This window comes from Colossoma macropomum, unplaced genomic scaffold (assembly GCF_904425465.1).
Source record: "Colossoma macropomum unplaced genomic scaffold, Colossoma_macropomum, whole genome shotgun sequence".
NCBI lineage: Eukaryota > Metazoa > Chordata > Actinopteri > Characiformes > Serrasalmidae > Colossoma > Colossoma macropomum.
This window is the reverse complement of record NW_023494784.1, coordinates 30612868-30632347: the sequence shown is the minus strand read 5'-3', so window position 1 is coordinate 30632347 and position 19480 is coordinate 30612868. Positions and strand designations below refer to the sequence as shown.

The 19480-nt window shown below is 41.3% G+C and overlaps 2 protein-coding genes across 3 annotated transcripts in view; both read right to left on the bottom strand.

The window, feature by feature from the left end:
• fam117bb (family with sequence similarity 117 member Bb) overlaps nucleotides 1–11955 on the bottom strand; it is a 46006-nt gene extending 34051 nt beyond the window's left edge. Inside the window, exons 1-2 of the mRNA XM_036568194.1 lie at nucleotides 10642–11955; nucleotides 3435–3616 (exon numbers count right to left, since the gene is read on the bottom strand). Of these exons, the coding sequence (XP_036424087.1) occupies nucleotides 3435–3616; nucleotides 10642–11395 (936 nt within the window). The 5' untranslated portion in view covers nucleotides 11396–11955. The remainder of the gene's footprint in view (nucleotides 1–3434; nucleotides 3617–10641) is intronic.
• Nucleotides 11956–12964: 1009 nt separating this feature from the next.
• bmpr2b (bone morphogenetic protein receptor, type II b (serine/threonine kinase)) overlaps nucleotides 12965–19480 on the bottom strand; it is a 69685-nt gene continuing 63169 nt past the window's right edge. For both annotated transcript variants that reach the window (XM_036568174.1, XM_036568180.1), the window contains one exon: nucleotides 12965–17218. In XM_036568174.1, coding sequence (XP_036424067.1) covers nucleotides 16947–17218 — 272 coding nt within the window. In that variant the 3' untranslated portion in view covers nucleotides 12965–16946. The remainder of the gene's footprint in view (nucleotides 17219–19480) is intronic.

Below are 19480 nucleotides of genomic sequence, written 5' to 3'. Positions count from 1 at the left end.
AACATAAGCAACGAGTCAGGATACTATAACAAAGTCATGTGCTTCACAGACTTTAACAGAATAAGCTGCACTGCTGCATTATGCCAAGACATGTATCCTGAAACCAGTCATGTGGCAGTCACGGGTGGGTATATTTGCTTTATATAAATCAAGTCGTACTGGACATATTGTGAGTGGCTGCCCAGAACATAGCATGTCTGTGGCTGCATATTTCTCTCCTCAGCGTAGGAGGCAGGGGGGAGAAGCAAAGGCTCCATTCTGTGTTGTTGTTTGGTCACTAGGTGTGAGCTCAGCTCCATGGCAACTCACACCACCATACCGATCCAAGATCTGGTTATTTTGGCAAGATGCTGCAGAGAAAAAGAGAGCGAAAGAGAGGGAGAGAAATAGAGAGAGAGACGGAGCACTGCAAATTCCATCCAAATTCCACATTTGTCTCTAGCTCGCTCACCCAGTTCCTGTGTTCTTTTGCACTCATTGTGAGACTGGCTGCTGACACAGAGAAAGAGAGAGAGAGAGAGAGCTGGGTGGAGGCCTAGGATCTCCAGAGGAAGCAAAGTGTGTACACACACACACACACACTCAAACAAACACTTTGGACAATAACAGAGGGCCCTTGAGACTCAGATCCCATAATCAGTAGTGCTGTGACAAGCGTGCTACGCTTTGTGGTTAAAGTGATTAGGCCTATTTGATCAAAAACACAGCTCTAATATCACATCCTGTCCAAGTCACTGAGCCTTGTTTTTGACAACCAACAATGTGCTATGTGGTACGAGGAAGCCATTCATGCACACAAATATTCTTGCTTTGAAATCAGTACCTAACCCCAGGCTAAATGCAGGCTTATTACACAGTTATTAAAGCTTATGGTTAGGCAAGTATGAATTCTTTAGTAACTGCTATAGTGGTACGTTATGTGCCAGTTATAGAATACAATAAAACTAACATGCTAACAAGTTACAGTATACAGTACAACCAGAATGCGAGTTATAGTATGAAGTCAATCTAATAAGCACATTAAAGTATACAAATAAACTGATATCTTAAGGTAAAGTATATAGTAAAACTATTATGTAAGTAACTATAAAAGTGAGGCTTTTAAAGACTAACAAACCTAATCTAATGGACAGTATAGTGTGAGCTCAGGTGTAGTCTAGAGCTGTGAAGCTGCTGGAAAATAAACGAGGCTTTAGGAAAGAATGAGGCCGTGATGGCGGCCAGTGTCTGCCTGCACCAGAAATATGCTTCAGTTTCCGTTCATCTCTCAGTAAGCCAGGGAGAGGCTTCCTCCCTTCTTTCTCCAAACTCACACACATGCACACACACTCCATGTTTATCTGTCCAGCTGGTCAATGCTCTTCGTATTTACTACACAATTTATAATTCAATAGAGGTTTCCTAAATATTGAAAACAGCTGCTAAATAATTCTTGTAAAGACATAAGAGCTTACAAACTTTATAAAATTAGAGAAACTATGTAAAACCTATCAAACTTATCTGGCAAGATCTTGTCTCATGTATAAACACATGTGTTCTTTTCACATCACTATCATCTCTGTCCTGAATACTGGGTAATGCTGTGCACCACACAGAGACTGAAACATGCAGGAAAACCACATTAAAAGCCCACAGTAATCACTGGTAGGAGCTTTTCAGAGAGGAAACCAGCACGTGTTTATATCTGCTCACCTGTGTGGTCCAGTGGAGAGGTCTGTGAGTAGTCTGAGGCATGAGCTTTGTATTAACAGTTATATGGGGTAGTGGCTTGATTATTGGACGAGGATTGTGGGTCAGTGGAATCAAAGGTAATTAAAGGCCACTTTAGTGTAGACAGAGTTCGTTCGTTTGGCATTGACAAATGTTTCATGTTTTTTTTCCCCTCAGAATCTCCCTTCAGCTATAATGAGGATGAGGGCGTTTGGGCTTAGTGTTTGAACAATGAGGGTACACAAGATGTTTCTGAGATGAGTTTTTAAATTTGACTTGCATATGAACACTGGCCTGAATTTTCATATATATAACATTTAAAATCATTTATCTTGGAAATAAGGTGTGTGCTTGTATACATTATACATTTATATTAGCATATATTATACATGCAGTGAGGATTTTATTAGGTACACCTACCTTGTATCTACATTTGTGTCACTTTTCCTCTGTTCTTCAATGGTCAGGGCCCCCACAGGACCACCACAGAGCAGGCACTATTTGGGTGGTGGATCATTCTCAGCACTGCAGTGACACTGATATGCTGGTGTGTTGGTGTGTGTTGCTCTGGTACGAGTGGATCAGACACAGCAGTGCTGCTGGAGTTTTTAAACACTGTATACACTCACTGTCCACTCTAGTCACACCGACTTTGTTTGTCTACCTTGTAGATGTAATAGCTCATCTGTTGCTGCACAGTTTGTACGGGTCATTGCCTAGTCCTTCATCAGCGATCACAGGATGCTGCCTACAGGATGCTGTCTGCTGTATAGTTTTTGCTGATGGACTATTCTCAGTCCAGCAGTGACACTTAGGTGTTTAAAAACTCCAACAGCACTGCTGTGCCTGAGCCACTTGTACCAGCGCGACAGTGCTGCGAATGATACACCAACCAAAAAATACCTGCTCTGTGGATGACAACTTACGACTACACATTAACATACATAAAATCAGAACTTACTATAATGTTATTATTGGCATGTACTGCAATATTCGTGTTTCTTCTGAACAAAACTAAAAAGGTAGCTTTTAAATTCAGATTTTCTCAGGTGCCTCATATACAATGTATATGTGTGTGTGTTTGTGTATTACTGTATTACTATCTCACTAAATCTGTGTATACTTGCATTATATTTTGCAACATTTAGCTTCATATTCATCATTTTCAGGTGTCTTCCTTGATATAAACAGGATTTGCCTAAATAACAATTACTGTCAAAACTTCTGTTTTGAAATATGTTCATCTTTTGGCCCAAAGGTGGTTTAAACAAAGTGCTGATGGGTGCTGACATCACAAGAAGAGGTTAAAATGTGTAAAGTATGATATTATTATTCCCAAGGTAGAACTTTTGTCCATACAGCATATAGGCTTTTCAGAGTGGCTTTAAAGCACAACTGCACAACCTTTTCACAAAGTCTTCATCACTTAAACTTTTACAACACAGATCCACAGATCCTTCAGTTTTTCATAGAAAAATCATGAAATCTAAGCAGCTTTCTTTTTCATTTGGTAAGTTATTGTAAAGCGACAAAGAAAAAGTGTTTGTTTATTTTTAAAATGTTTGGAAAGTCACAGTGGACTGCTGCTTCTGCAACACTGAGTGAACGCTGAAACTCAAGTGGTTTGTTGACAGAGGCATGAATGTTGGGCTGGCAGGTAGAGAGAGAGAGAGAGAGGTCAAGAGAGAAACAGAAAGAGAAAGAGAGATTGACATAGGGCTCACCTGGGTGGCTTTGTCTCTCATGTAAGGCGCACAGGGGGCATGGGTGGCATCTCGGGGCCATTGGCCCAAAAGGTAGGGACCGGTCAGGGCGTCCAGTGAGGAGGTGCGGCGGATACTTCCACTGCTACTACTGCTACTGCTGCTGCTGCACACTGGGCCAGCCAGCGGAAGCCTGGGCCTCTCTGTGGAGAAGACAGCCAGAGAGAAGGGAAGAGATAGAGACAGCAGGAAAGATGGGGGGAGGAAGCGATTGAGGGTGAAAGACGGGTGAAGTGCAATGGTGACAAACAGTATGAGAGGAAAAAAGGAACAGATGGAAAGGAGAAGAGCGAAAAAAAGGACAAAAAAGCAAAAAAAGAAAATCAAGCAAGTATTTGGAGCTTAACATGTGAAATGAGGCCAGTTCATTAAAGTTGACTGCGATCAGTGTTATTTGCTTAGTAAGAATACACTGCAGGAGCGTGCGACCGTACGCCTACGTGTGTGTGTGTGTGTGTGTGTGCACACGGGTCCGTTCAGGAGAAGCAGGCTGGAGTGTAAATAGCTGGCAGCGTTGCTGGTGATAAGCAGTAAAGCTCAGCAGATTGAGACAGCATTAGTCTAGTGGCCAACAGCCTTTTTAATGAAGGTAAAGCTGATTAAGCACTGATTGGCTGTGGCAGACTGGCTTGGAGGAAGCAGCCCTCATATCTTGACCTACATTCACTCAGACTCCACAAGTAATTGCCCCCCTCTACACCTCCCCTCACTTCTCTCCCTCTCTCTCTCATTCTTTCCACCACACAATCAACAGGCTCTCTCTCTCTCTTTCTGTCTTTCACACACAGACACACAATCTCCCTCCATCCCTCTCTTTCTCAAGCCCTCTTTCATATAAATCTGCTCCGCTGAATTACACTCGAGAAGGGCAAGGTGTACAGTAAGAAAGAAGCGCCAGCACCTGCTGTTTTTGTGCCGGTCTGCGGCCGAGCTTTTGCAAGGAATGCAGCATATGGGCTTTTCAGAGCGGCTTTAAAGCACAACTGCACAATCTTTTCACAAAGTCTTCATTGCCTAAACTTTTACTAGACAGATTACATCAGCGCTGGGTGTTTGTGTGTATGCATGTGCGTCTTATCCTCTTTGGATTTTCTACGCCACTCCCAAGAAAACAAATCAGAGGGGAATCATTAAACTTGTTTGCGTCCATGATTCTAATGAGCACACACACGCACCTTACAGGCAAAACAAGCTGGTTGACAGCAGACACTCAATGGTCAAAGTGGCTTCTATGCTTATAGGACTGCACTGTTAAAACAGATAGGATGCAGTGTTTTTTGGCCTGTATTTGTGTTGTTAAGCTAACATCAACATGGTGGCAAATGAATATCAACAACATTGTCCTCAACAAACTCACGGCCTGCGCTGAGCTAAAAGTTTGACTAACATAGCAACAAAGACTGACGGAGGCGGGACTTAATAATGTTGGCAAACAGTGCACAAACCATCCCGTTCTGGGTTGAAACAAGTGCACTAGAGCTGGGAAAATGAATGTCCTGGGCAGTGGTGCAAAAGACAAAACAAGCAGTTCAACAAGTTTTCGCTGTCTGCAGGGATTCTTACTTCATTCTAAGGTGACATCAGACACTTGTTGAAAAAAAAGGAGAAAGGCAGAAGTGGATGTTTGCTGTGCATTTCGAAACAGAGAGCAAAGTGGGGTGGGGGGGTTGAGACTAGCAGAAAGCTTTTGAAGAGGAGGAACCTGTTAGGAATTCAGAGGAAGTCATGCCAGCTGTGTATGTGTGAGAGAGAGAGAGAAGGCAGAAGCCATCAGCTCATGCTGCAGCCTCAGCTGTGTGTGTGTGTGTGTGTGTGTGTGTGTGCACATTTGTGTTTGTTAATGTGCTAACATGGGAACTGAAGTATGCCTGCAAGGTCTTCAGTGTGTTGCAATAATAAATTAGGCTATTTAACAAGAGCAGTGATAATGTTTGGGTGTGTGTGCATGTACCAGCCTATATACAGTCCATTTTTAGCATAAATTCTCTCACAATCTCTCACAATGCTCAAAATCAAAATCTCGTGTCTTTCACACCCACATGCGTATAGATAAGACTACAATTTCACCATCCAAAAGGATGGGTGCTCTTTTGAGTCTTGCCTTCTTGAATTTACATCATACACCATTTATAAAAAGTGTTATAAGTAGATGTGCACAGATATACTGGGTTGGTATTGTAATCAATACTAACATTATCAAATGGATTTTTCATAGTCATTATAAATTAAATAAAAGGAGAATTACACTGCATTTGTCTGAAGGCTGAAAAAACGTGGGACGCACAGTCTTTTCTTCTTGGGGATTCATGCTGCCTCCATCTTTCCTCCATCACCAAAGGTGCACCTTTCCTTTGATCTTACTGGTCAGCACAGAAAAAAAAAAACACTTTTGAAGTAGGCAACTTGACTGCTAGGAGTTTTTTCAATTCAGGGTGCCTGGAGTTCCTCTCACAAAAGGCACATAAAAAGCGCAAAACAGCACACAAAATGTGTCTCTCCCATTGGAAACAATAAGAAAAAGGCGCCTCTGTTCTCAAAAGACAAATACTCCCCAAAATGGCAATTTTAGAAATCTTCTAGAACAGTATTAATGACAAATTCACATAATTCTAAAAAGAAATGTTGGTCTTTGCTATGGAACATAAGCCTGTACAGCACATCTGTGCTTCTGTTTGCTTATTTATGACTGCCTTAACAGAGCACTGGTACTGAACCAGTACTCGGTTTCAGCAGATACCGAGAGTCAGATTATCGGTATTCTTGGAAGGAAAAGGTTGGACTGGTGCATTCTCTGGAACTGCAATGAGAGCAATGCCATTATTTTCTCAAACCTGCACATTTTAGTGTTTTATGTGCTTTAACACACTTGATCAGCTGACTGATCTTTCCATGCTTTGCCCACAAAGGAGTTCTTTCATGGACATTGTTGCTAGGTTGGACAAGCTTTACAGAATGTTGGCAAAAATCTCATTCAACCTAATAAGCAGTTGTACTGCAAAAGCTAAATGTTTGATTGACGTAGAAACAGTAACTATGGGAAGTGGGAGTCGTCAGAATGTTCCTTCCTAGATTGAAATGAGTGTGCTAGAGCAGGGAACATGCTAAATATGTGGGGACATGGTGCCAGTTGGGAACCACTGAGGGTTGCTGTGTTGAGACAGGTTGGCTGCTTGGTAGCGTGAGAGATGTGTAGATGCTCTTATAAGTGCTAAAATCTCTTATCTGCAGCAGTGTACATTCAAAACCTGTTCATGTTGCGTCTATCCTACATTCCATCCATTAAATTCTCTTCAGTCATTTACAGATAAGAACAAACCAAAAGCTGGGCACAGAGAGTATCTAGAAAAGTCCTGAATATGAGACTCATTCTTCTTAACTAATCCTGAATTAATCCAAAACTGAGCATATAGTCTGACTAATGCTAAAAGAAAGGTGACAGTGCTCTATACACATTGTTTCTATTTTACATTAGGCTCAATGCAACTCTTTATTCTAGTACACAATGTAACTCACATACATCTTATCCTAGCAGAAAACTAATTTAGGTAATAAAGACAGGCAGAGGCTACTTTATATAGATCAATTCACACTTAATAAACATAAAATTGTCTTGTAAATACGTGCAGAACGTACAGAGAAGAAACAGAAAGATGAAAGATCTCTCGGGAATTACGACATTCTATGTAGCATTATAACATGATTACCTCACCAGGTAATAAAATATTAACCTCACTACTGTCGGATGAATGCCAGTGCCTGTTTGGTCTAGAAAACGAAGATTAATCTTCGACCAGGCTCAACACATTCTATTCCCAGGATCAAATAAACTGAAGCTGGCAGAGACTTTAACAGGGGAGAGTGAAGTAGTTGTAGTGGCTTGATTTCCAATCGGGTTCTTTTGTTAGGGATCCAGTGTGATCTCGTCCTGGCCTGCCCTTACCATCCCACTGTGCAGCCTGAGAGCAGGGAGTGCCATGCTTTGCTTTGCCTCATCTAAGCCTCTTTGCTTTCTCTAAGCACTAGTGGATCAACGCATTGTGTGGGTTGAGTGGCTTAGTTCGAAAATGTATTACATGAATGTAGAGCTGTTTGGAGCATCATCCACAACAGCATGTTGGTACTGGGGCCATACATCAATATGGATGCTTAGTTTTAGCTGTAGTAATAAATTAGAAGCATTATAACATTATAATATAGTTATGGGAAGAAATAAGGAATAAATAAGATTGTCTTTGGTATAACTTTGAGAGGAAAACAGAAAAAAAAAACAGACCCGACCAAAAAGCGCTGTCAGGTTCATTTTGCAGCATTCAAGGCATTTTACAGCACAGCATACCAGAACTCAGGGAGCATCCCTGAGTTCTAGTATTCTATGAATGCAAACTTAAATATCTTCACATACTGTGATATGATGATATATTTAGAAAATATGATACTGAATTTTCCCCACACTGCCTACTACTCCATGATTGACATGGAGTAGTAGTGGAAATAAGGTATATAACGCCTGCTGCAAACTAGTTAACAAATGTCCTTCAAGAGTTTTCTCCAATTACTGTTAACTTTTTTGTGGGACACGTTCAGTGAAAACAGATTTCATGCTTGGAAGCCCTTATGTAGCTGTGTTCCTCCATTTCTCAGGCCTGGCTTGTTTGTCTTCATCCCCTTTCTCCATCCTTCACTCATTCTCCCTCTCCCTCAAATACTAGTGCCTTCAAAGGGTCTTGAGCAAGCCTGTTGATCTGGAAAATTACTAGACTTTCCAAGCACAAGAGCAGATTGTTCGGAGGAGTACAATGGAAAAGGTGAGATGAGGGGGAAAGCAGCCGGAGGGACTGAAAACAGAAATCAGCAGGCCTTTCAATGGGTGCAGGCTATGTGCTCTAAAACTGCATCAAAGGCATGAGGAGCTTCTGTTGATTAGCTACGATGAAAAATAAGAGAGATATTCTTCCCTCTTTCTAGTTGTGGCCTGAAAGAGCGAGGAGCCAGTATTGCTTCTGCAGCTGGAACAATCTCATGATCAACCATGTCTGCTTCCATTACAGGCCCCAATTACCTGAATCTCTGAACGCTGGTTTAACAATAATCTCCTGCATGTTCTGCTCCCATGTTTACAGCCAGGCCTGCAGATGTTGAATCCTTAGGACTTCTACATGCTGAGCCTTATTTTCTTCAGACCGTTTGGGAAAAAAGTAACGGCTGCTTCATTGGCGTTGAAACATTTGGCACTGTATGGATAACCTCCCAGAGAAAATGTTCTAAATGATGCGTGATAATGTTGGGAAAGGGATCACTAAAAGTTAGACTCCTTGACCTACACTCTTTAAATAAAGGTTCCTGAACAGTTCTTGGTTTGTACATATCTTTCATGGGCATAGAACATTTGCATTATGTGGAGTTTCTTCAGACTCGCACAGCTCATTTACAAAAATGAATGTTTTAATATCCATCTATTCAACGGTTCTTCTACTGTATTGTCCAAAGAACCCCTTTTAGAATCTTTCTGAAAAAAATGTTTAAGCACAGTCTTGAAACAAGCACATTAGACACATGAGGAACCTTTAAGAGAAACTTTCACATTACTCACTAATAGAGGCCTCCTCTCTACACCACACCACTACAGTATAATCAAAACTGAGCAAGGCCATTCTGTTCTCTTGCCATGTGGGGAGCCTAGCTATCCTAATGGCTTCTCACTATCTGCCCCAGTGCCCACACAGCATTTGTATGAAAAAGCAGCCTGTCTGAGAAACCGCCAGCTGAACGTTAAGTATCATTTGCAGACAAAATATGGCACTGCCGAGTGCACTATCAGCAGGTTCATGCTTTTCTCAAGTTTCTCTGCCCCCCTCCCCCTATAGCAGACCATGAGACCAGATGGAGTTTTCAGGCCTAATCGCTTTGTGCCCGCCGCAGCCCCAGTAAAGAGAATATGAGTTATAAACGTGACATGGGGCACAGTGGCAGGACAGCAGGGGAGGATGATAATCCACGGAGCCCTAGGAGGGGGGTTGTGGAGCATCTCCAGACAGAATGAATGGGAAATGACAATGGCACTGTCCGTTAAACTGATGCCCTGATGACCGTGTTAATGCCTTCTCCTTCAGTTGTCATGCATGATAATAAAGAGGCCCGATTTCACTTGTCAAGTAGCTTGAATGGTTGAAGATTGAGGCTAGGCAATATCAAGAAATTATTACAGCAGACTCTAGCCTGGTTTGGTCTTTTCCTTGCACCTCAGTCACATTATCAGCTAATGATAAAGTCCCTTTGAGCTGAATGAGCTGCGTAAGCACAGAAAACACAAAACCGCAGGGCAGGTGGATACAAGACTGGAGGGTCGGAAAATTTGCTGTGTAGAATTTGCATGCAAAATCCAAAGTGAAAGTGATCACAGCATCAGCTACTGCAGCACTTACAAGCATACATTAGTTAATATATATCACTGCAGTCGGAAGAAAACCTCGTATCTCCATTTTTGTAGTTTTTTCAGTTTTTGGCATAATTTGAAAACGCCTGTTGCCCTTTACATTGTGTGTAAACTTCATAATGCACGGACCAAAAGAAATGGCCCAGAATGACTTGGAAAGAAGTCTGGTTTCATTGACTTACAGTGAAAGTAAAGTAAGTTTTTTCCTTCTCCAGTAAAGCTACTATTTTGGAGATACAAGGTTTTGTTCTGACAGCAGCGATATTAATTAGGCGCGCGCGCGCGCACACACACACACACACACACTCTTTCTAAGCCACTTATTCTTCTGGGTCACGGGTGGGGGTATAAATTAGGTATATTAATTAATATATACATTAAACAGGTACTGCAGATTTCCATCTGATGCATCTATAACATATGGTTGATTACCATGGACAACAATTTGCTTGTGGTTGAAAAAGAACTGAAAATCCTGCTGACTCAAAAAACATATAATAGAAGCCAACAGGTCGGCACCTGCCCATAGGCCTCTATTATACATGTATTTCGAGTCAACAAGTGTTCCTTGAAATCAGTTACCTGAATTCACGTCTAGCTGCAATTTTCTATTTTGCTCTCTCTGCAACAACTCATGCAAAGAAAACTGGACGAATGAATGAATGAATGAATGAATGAATGAATTTCCACTTTAAACTAATGTTAACAGTCTGTAAGCAGACAGGTGCAGGTTACCTTTGCAGACAGGCGAGCTGGGGCTTATTCTCTCTGGGGACAGTCTGTCATTATCCGGGCAGCAGTGATGTGGGGACGCTTGAGCTTTACCCCTGTGACCACAAGACGAAGAGGAGGAAGACGAAGAAGAGGATGATGATGAAGAGGCCGGTGGGTGCGGAGTCAGCACTGCAGTGTCCGTGAAGCAGCTGGACTGCTGCTGGGAGAAAGAGTGGGAGCCGCTGGCCAAAGGGCAAGAAGATCCGTGAGGAGGGCTGATGACGCTGGCCAGCGGTGAAGCTAGGCTAACCTGTGCACACGCAGACTGGGACTGGGAGGATCTAACCTGGGAAGTGGATGCAGCCACGTAGGGAGCGAGAGTGGGGCTACTTCTGAGGGTTGATGAAGAAGAGGAAGAGGAGGAAGAAGAAGAGGAGGACGGGCTCAAAGCTGCGCCCCTTGTGGGGCTCCGGCTTCGGTTAGCAGTTGAGCGGGATCCAGCAGAGTCACAGCCGCCGCTGAGGCACTTCAAGCCGGCGCCGCCTCCTGCAGCAGCCGCCGCCGACAGCACCGTCCTCGCCGCCAGGGGGAGCTGCTGGGGCTGTAACGGCTGCTGCGACTGAGGCTTGAGCTGGAACGGGACGGTGGCTTTCATGGGCAGCAGGCGAGTTAGTAAACTGACCCCAGCGCTTATTCCCGAGGCTCCAGCCGCGGATCCCCCGCTTACAGCGCAGCTCGACGTCGGAGAACCGTTTTTCCGAAGCCGTTGGGACATGACGACGACGGTGGCTGGCCCCAAAGCTTGGTCAAACTACCAAAATGGGAGCCAAAAAGAGAAACCAGAGGGTATAAACATACGCTGAGGTATGTTGTGTGAGGTTTTTTGTGTAGGGGGAAAGGGGTCCTCGTCTGGTCACTCCATACGGCCCGGTTAAGTCTCCGTGGCCGCTCCGCTCCGCCGCCCGAGCCGTTTTTACAAGCTGAAAAGTAAACGGGACAAAAATTCAGAGCCACGCACTGAGAAGTGCTGCCAGAGCTCCGCCCCCTGTCTCTGATTGGCCAGTGTGTGAGCCACGGCAACTTCTTATTGGCTGTGAAGTGGATCCTTTTAATTCCTTAAAATTACTAGATCTTTTCCAAAAACATTTAAAATAACAGCGTTAACGCTGCGTGTCGGCTGTAAGACTGTGTTTCATTATCAGTGTAGAAAATGTCGCTTGTTGATATTTTCTAAATGTGAACAGAAAAAAGGAAACAGAAAAACGTTCATCCCAAACGTGCGACTGTGAGACCGGAGCAGGTTCTGATGTGTTTTTGGCGTGTCCCCTTTGCGACTCCTCGGTGGGCGCTCATTTTAAACACGATGGTTTCACCTCCATTGGAAATTTGGAAATGGGGAAATCGCTTTGTTGTGGTCAACACGTGCTTCTGGCATCGACAATGTTGCTTTAACACCCTCGTGTGGCCAGTTAATGAAAACTGCACCTCTTGCATTTAAATGAAGTTCATATACATGCAGCACTGTGGAAAAGTACTAAGACAGTAATGAGAATTGTTTAAAAGTAATAATCTCGGCAGTACTTGTTTTGTTTTTTTTTTTTGTTGTTTTTTTTTTGCCAGTAAATCCACTGTATAACATTCGAATAAATACATGTAAACAAAATACAGTAAAAAGTAACAAGATTTTTTTTTGTTTGTTTTTAGGAAAGATACTGATATCTTGGCTGGAAGAATACACAGTTAGAAAAACACAAGTTTTGTTCCTGACTTCTCCAGCCACTGCATGGGTTTGTTAAATTGAGAGATTTGGAAATCACTGCTGAAAAAGACCATTAGGGTCAATTAAATTAAAATACAACTAAAACCTGACGATTTTGCTATCTAATGGGAATTGACTTAATGATTATTATTAGATTGTATTACATTAGAGATTACTACTTTTCTGTAGAACACCTTTAGATCCCATTATGAAACCATCAAATGTATCTAGAATCAGTCTCAAAACACTTATTAAACAAATAGAACTCTGTGATATCAACCCATCATAATACCATTACTGATCTTATATATATATATATATATATATATATATATATATATATATATATATATATATATATATATATCGTGTAGCTGCTCCATTTTATTGTCAGTGCTCTTCTACGGAGATTATTCAACTGGTGTGTGCAGCTAAACACCTTTATCAGCAAGGGGTGCACCTTAAAGTATCTTAATGCACCGATTAGAGGGGCTGTCTGGATACTTTTGGACATCCAGTGTATATGGTACATTTTATTTTATTTTATTTACTTCTCAGTGCAAAAGAATCAACAAGAGCCATCACTTCATTAATATAATCTTTAATCAACTGAGTAATGCAGGGTTGTACAGCAAGCTTTATTTCTAAATGGCATTTAAACATATATCTTTCTGAGTAGACTAAACTGAGTAGAGTTATCATTTGTTCTTTTTCTCAAAGCGCTTACTTTACAAGCTGTAATAGAAAACATTTCAGTGGCTTTTTTGAGCAACACTCTATGCAGGGGCCACAGATCTGAATGGAGCCTTCAGCGTCAGTATGAATTTAACAGATTGAAAGAAAAAAAAAAGAAAAAACAGCAGCCCATCATGAACAAATACCTTTCATTCACATTCACACATAGACATACAAAAGAAAATCAACTACTCTTCTAGCTTCTTGAGGATTTTAAGATGACATACCGCTCGCCCAGTTAAACTTGGACATTTATGTGCATGCCTGGATTTGAAAAGAGGTGCAGTGGTTTTGGGATTTATGAATCAACTTGCATTCCTTTTGCGTTTAGTGGAACTGGCAGTTTCGGGGCCGTTTGAAATGCATATTTAGATTTATATTACTGAATTGCATATTAAGCTTTATATTTATATGATATGAGTGGGTGTAGTTCAACAGACATGATTTTGTTAGAAAACTAGCAACGTGGCCTACTTTCACCTCAATCAGTCTTTACAAGCAAGGTTGAGTTCAAGCCATGTGACAGCCTCATAACCAAAAGCTGCCATGTTTACTCTAGAGTACAGCCCAGAGCTCGATGGCTGGCATTAAAGGGATAGAAGGAAAGTGTTCCACACACAGATTAGCCTAGTCCTGAACTGAATCAGTCTGGCAATGCTGAATTTCCATTTAAAATCCAATAAAGCACTAAACATAATAAACTTAATCTGAGTCCAGGACATCTGCCCATAGAGCTTCAGTCTATTCAGTACTGTAGAGGGGTTTATAGAAAATGTAGAGGTGGTCACTAGTGTAAAGATTGACAAAATTATTATGTAGCCCAGAGGATTGATTCACCGAGCAAACTTAAATTCTGTGCCAATATTCCTCTCCAATATTCATCTTCATTTTGAAATCAAACATCTAGTCAATGGGAAAACACAGAGAGCTGGGAACACTGAGAATTCTTAAACATGTGGAGGTACTACTTTATCTTGTATAGGGGTAATAAGCATCATATTTCTTTACATTTTTCACTCGTTTGGCTCCAGAGATGAACAACATGTACATAACATGTAATTCCGATCTGGCTTGCATTACTGTGCTATTTTATCTAGAGATAAATAATCACAGTGTTGTAGCATTATCTCTTGGTCCCACAGCAACAGTTGAGTCTTCTGTATATGCGCAGGCAACTGCACTATATACAGATATATTTACACCACATCGGTGAGCCTATATTACACACACACAAAGAAAAGGACGATTTTCACATCAACAATTTAGATACGAGGAAATGCAAAAGATTTCTCATTTTCAGTCGTTAGCTAGAACAGTTTTCTCACCACTTCCATAGAGAGCCTAGTCCAAAGCGGACTTGGCACATTGTAAGTGGTTTACTGTTTCCTCATTACTAAGAACTTTACTGTAATTTACGATGGATACAGTATGCTTGGAGAGAGAATTTTACATTAGTCTCTATTTGGGAAAGCTTTGCCTTGCAGCATCACACGGTTTTCCAGAACGGAGCATCAATATGTAATTATTTGAATGGCTCAAGTCTGAAGCTCACAGCAGTTCTGCAGCTTTCAAACCGTCTGCAGAATGCATCCGACTCCAGAGGCAGTAATTGTGGCAAGGGAAGAAATTTAGCTGGTAGACGCATCAACTGCCCTCAAAAGTCAGTTTAGAATGAGGGTGATTAAAACAATGGGATGCAACGTTTAAAACACAATAATTATGTCTGATTATGATTCTAGTGGCACTGATAAATTTTGTTTGGTTTTGCAGGCATGACAGCAACCTTTGTTCAAACTGCTCTTACACATGAAGGACTGAATTGCATCAAGATGAGGGAAAACCCAACGTGATGGATGACAGCGCAACCCTTAAACTGCCAATAAACTTAAAAGGGACATTACAGAGAAAAATAAAATGCAAGTATGACAGTTATACATGGTTATAAACATCTCACAGATTTCATTAGAATAATAATAAAAATAACAGCCTTGCTTCAGACACAATCTTAACATACAGATTTGAGGTTTGGCCCTTGGCACTACGTAAAAAAAAAGGAAAATAAAAATAGCTAAAACAAAAACTAGCAACTGAGGAGTAACAGCTAAAAAAGACCTCAGGACGCATATGTATCAGCCTACGAGGCTAAGAGCGCTGATCTAGAGTCAGTTTCCCTTTGTCAATATGATTGTACTCATAAGAAAATGAAAGGTAAGTACTAACGCTCAGTACTCTTACTCTGAAGTCTGATACATATGAGCATAATCACAATTTCTCATTATACAAGACTGTCATTTCATTACAGTTTTCATAAACAGAGGTTGGAAAAAGAAAGAACTGAAGTAGCTGTAATAATGCACAGTAATGTATACATTAACTTCCAGCTGTATGTAGTGTAACAATACATATAAATTACATTTGAACTATGTACGTCGTGTTGACTGTGCTAACTGTGACAGTGGAATGCAGAGAGCAACTTGACCTAAGCCACTTGACTTGTCCACTCTCTTGCATACCTGTGCTCCGGGGAGCTGAGTAAAGCAGAGAGCTTTCAGCAGAAGTGCGAAATCGAATGCCACAACTGCTCAGGCACTCTTACACATACCTTTACGCAGATACAGACAGAGAGAGCGATGCGTTAGACTGTTGCCGTAGACACATACTCGCTCCCCACACAGACACCAGTCGTTCCACGGCGCACGTGCGGAGGACCAGTCCGCCCCTCCGCAAAACGGACCATGTGAACGAGTGGGGTACATGTATATACTTTAGTGTCTGCTGAGAAGGGAGAACTTTATTCCAGAGACCAGACTGAGCTGGAGCTTGACTCAGACTGTAACAGAACTGAAAATCTTCTGTCCTTCGAGCTTGCAAGCTTTCAACCATCTCCTGTGCACTTCCAACATTTGAAGTAAAGATAAAAACAAAGAACACAAACAGACACCCCATTTTTTTGATTGTTTGCTTCTCCTTCTCAGGTTTGATGGGATTGATAAGAAGGTAAAGGATTGTCATCCATAAGATGCAAACTGGGGTGCATGTATAAACACAAGGTTGCTGGTAAGTGCACCATATAGTTAACAATATTATTAAAAAAATGCTGCAAAAATATAGAACGTAAGTCTTAAAGAGCACCTCAAAGCTAAAGCCTATTGCACATTTCAAAATGTAATACAAAAATGGGGGATACACAGATATTACATACAACAAAAACATAACGTATGAATGTACTATGTATAAAAACCTCTAAACAGATTTGACTGCAGTCAACTGTGTCTTAGAGACCACTGCTTTTACTATTGACTTTTTTATATGGACTAGATTTCGTTCGTGTCCATAAACGCAGTCTAGCATGATTGTTAAATCAACACATTGTCATATTCTTTCTTTTTTTTAGTTTTAAGACCAGCCTTACACATGGTCAGAGGAAACAGATTTAACTGTGTGATTAAGATTACTTATAAAAAAAGTGCAACAAATAAAAGAAAGTAATTATCCAACGACCATACATACAATCATACTTTGATTTAAAATGGAACAACAAAAATAATGGAAGCATTTTAAGCCAATGTTGCTGCATAGCTGGGTACGGTTTAAAGCAATTTCTTCAAAGAAAGTCGGAGAAGTTCCATATTACGATGTTAAGTGCTTGCAAATTACGTCTGAGAGTCTGCGTTCCCAAAACGGTTTCTTTTCTCTCTCTCTTTCTCTCCCCTTAAACTTTCTCTTACTGGATGTCAAATAGGATCTTGGGAAACAAATAACATGCTGCCAAACCCTCCAGTATCAACAAGCTGATCTTGGCCCTTTCTCAGCAGGGTTCAATGGGCAGAGTTCACAGGCAGGTCATGCCAGGTGGGTCAGAGGAGAGGGTGGCGGTGGCAGTTCCTCCTCCCACCAGGAACACAGCAGTGCTGGATTTGGAGCGGGTGGCACCCGATGCACCCTGTCTTCCACCTGCCCCATTGTTGTTCACCTCTCCATCCAGCGTATCCGTGGAGATGACCCATGTAGAGGGGCGCCACCGCTTCAAAGAGTAAGGCGTTTTCACACGTTTCTTTATCTTCTCACCTGATCCGGCTTTTCCCTCCTGAGACGAGCCCTCACCTGTATGGCAGCGGAGAGAGAAAGAGAGTAAGATTAACATCTAAAGTACAGATCCATCCATTACCACCTGGTAAAACTGCAAAATTATCAATATGTTGATAAATTACACCCCCACCTGGTTCAAGAATGTAACTGCATATTATTCAGCAGAGGGTGAGTACCTGGAGGGTATACCCAGCTAACTTAAGGCCAAACCTGAGAATTTCCCAATAGAAATGCTCCTCAGCTCATCGTCTATTGGACAGGCTTGACTTTGGGTTTAAGTTATCTAAACTGAGAAATTTATTTCTGTATATTTGCACTTTTTGCAGGACTCTTGACAGATACTTGTATATTTTGCAGATCTTGCACAACACTTTGCACATTTGTGCCTGATAGTCATATCCAACCTGATCCATCTTGTAAATACCCTGACTGTATAGTTAGTCAATATAGATACTTTACATAATGTGGATATGTATATTGTAATACCCAACTACAGACATAGCACATCACATCTATATTGCTGTAAAATTCACTTTGTTTTCATACATGTAAAGATGTGATGTGCCTTTGTGTTTATTTGCTGATTTTGGCTGTGTCTTGGTGTTTATTTGTATAATTTGTATTCTGTATTTTTTGTGTATGCACAAAAGACATGGTCCTTGCACAGAAATTTTGATTCTGACAGCAGTATTGGGGAGAATGCATGTTTGTACTGGGGCTGTACAATACTGACACAAAATATGATGTTCGATAAAGCTGTCGGATATGAAGACATGAGAAGCAATAAATTATTATTAAAATATTGCACCTCCGACTGGATGTGATGCAAGTACATTACATATATTTATATGTATTTTACACATATTTTATTACACATTTGTACATATATTTATATTGGCACAAAAGAACAAATTAATATTATAATTATAATAATATATAATAATAATTCATAATTATCAATAATTGATTATTTATTTATTTTTGTTTAGTTATTAAAAATGTTTGTTATGACACTAATCATTACTGCCTTGCACACTTGAAACACAATAGTGGGTGTGAAAGCAATTGTAATGTTTGTAGTTGAAGATGGAGTAGTTTTTGAGCTATGCACATGGGAGTTCTGTAATTGCCCGTTTAGCCGGTTAAGTTTTTCGTCCCCCACATGGGACAGTAGGGTCCAATTCAAGCACAGAGATGCCTTCATTAAGATTTTCTGGTGCTGCATGTATGAGGTAATTTGATCTGTTCTGTCATTGCAGCTCTTAAAGATGTGTTTATTGGGGAAACTCATAATGTGATGATAATAATAATCCAATTTATCGTGCAGCCCTAGATTGTACATGGTTAAAGTACTACATATGAAACATAAACAGTGTTGCAACTCCACTGTGGGAATACTGATTTCACAATGGCGAAGCTAAAATCAACACAGCTTCCCTCCCTTTGGAGCACCCAAATTGTAGTATTACAACAGCCTGAGGTTTGTGTGTGACCTTTCCCCACAGAAGTCCACACCAGCCTAAATCCCTAGTTCTTACTGTTCTGATCTTTGGCACAAGGCTGGGAGCACCACTATAACTAATGCTATCAAATGTAACGTGTCATTTTCTCATTTTCCTGTGTTGTTTTCGTTCCTTAACCAAAGTTGGCCCATCAAGGCACTCCCATCTCCTTACATGCATCATCCCTTATCACTGTCTCCAACTGAGGCCGAACGTTCTGTGGATCCTTATCAGCTCGGAGGAATTTCCTTCCCTCTCCACAACCAAATGCGCAAAGCAATCGAGGGAAAGACCAGCAGCCCAGCCTGTCTCCCTCATTTCATGAAGTGGTAGTGTTAATTGGCTGGAGAGAGCAGGACACGCAGTGCACAAACACACAGTCTGCCATCCATTTGGAGAGGTTTTTGTTTGTGGGGATGCTGACACGCATTCTAGGCTCCCGCCCTGCTCCAGGGGATTGGAATAGCCAGGGTGCGTCTGAGCCTGTCTCCACACAGATAAAGGTCCAAGCGTGATTCAGCCATAGGGGAACGCTCAGAGACCATTATCAGCCAAAAGGAATGCACAAATGCACCAGGGTGAGAGACAGAGAGGCGAGAAGAGAGGAGAAAGAAAGCGAGAGAGTGAGAACAGAGGATAAAGGCAGGGGGAAAAGATACAGAGGGAAGAGAAAGTGAGAGAAATGGAGATAAGCGTGAGGCATGCTTCCATGTTTCTAAAGGATTTGGCTTGGGGTTTGAGCATCAATTTTTTTTAAGCATATACTGTTTTAAAT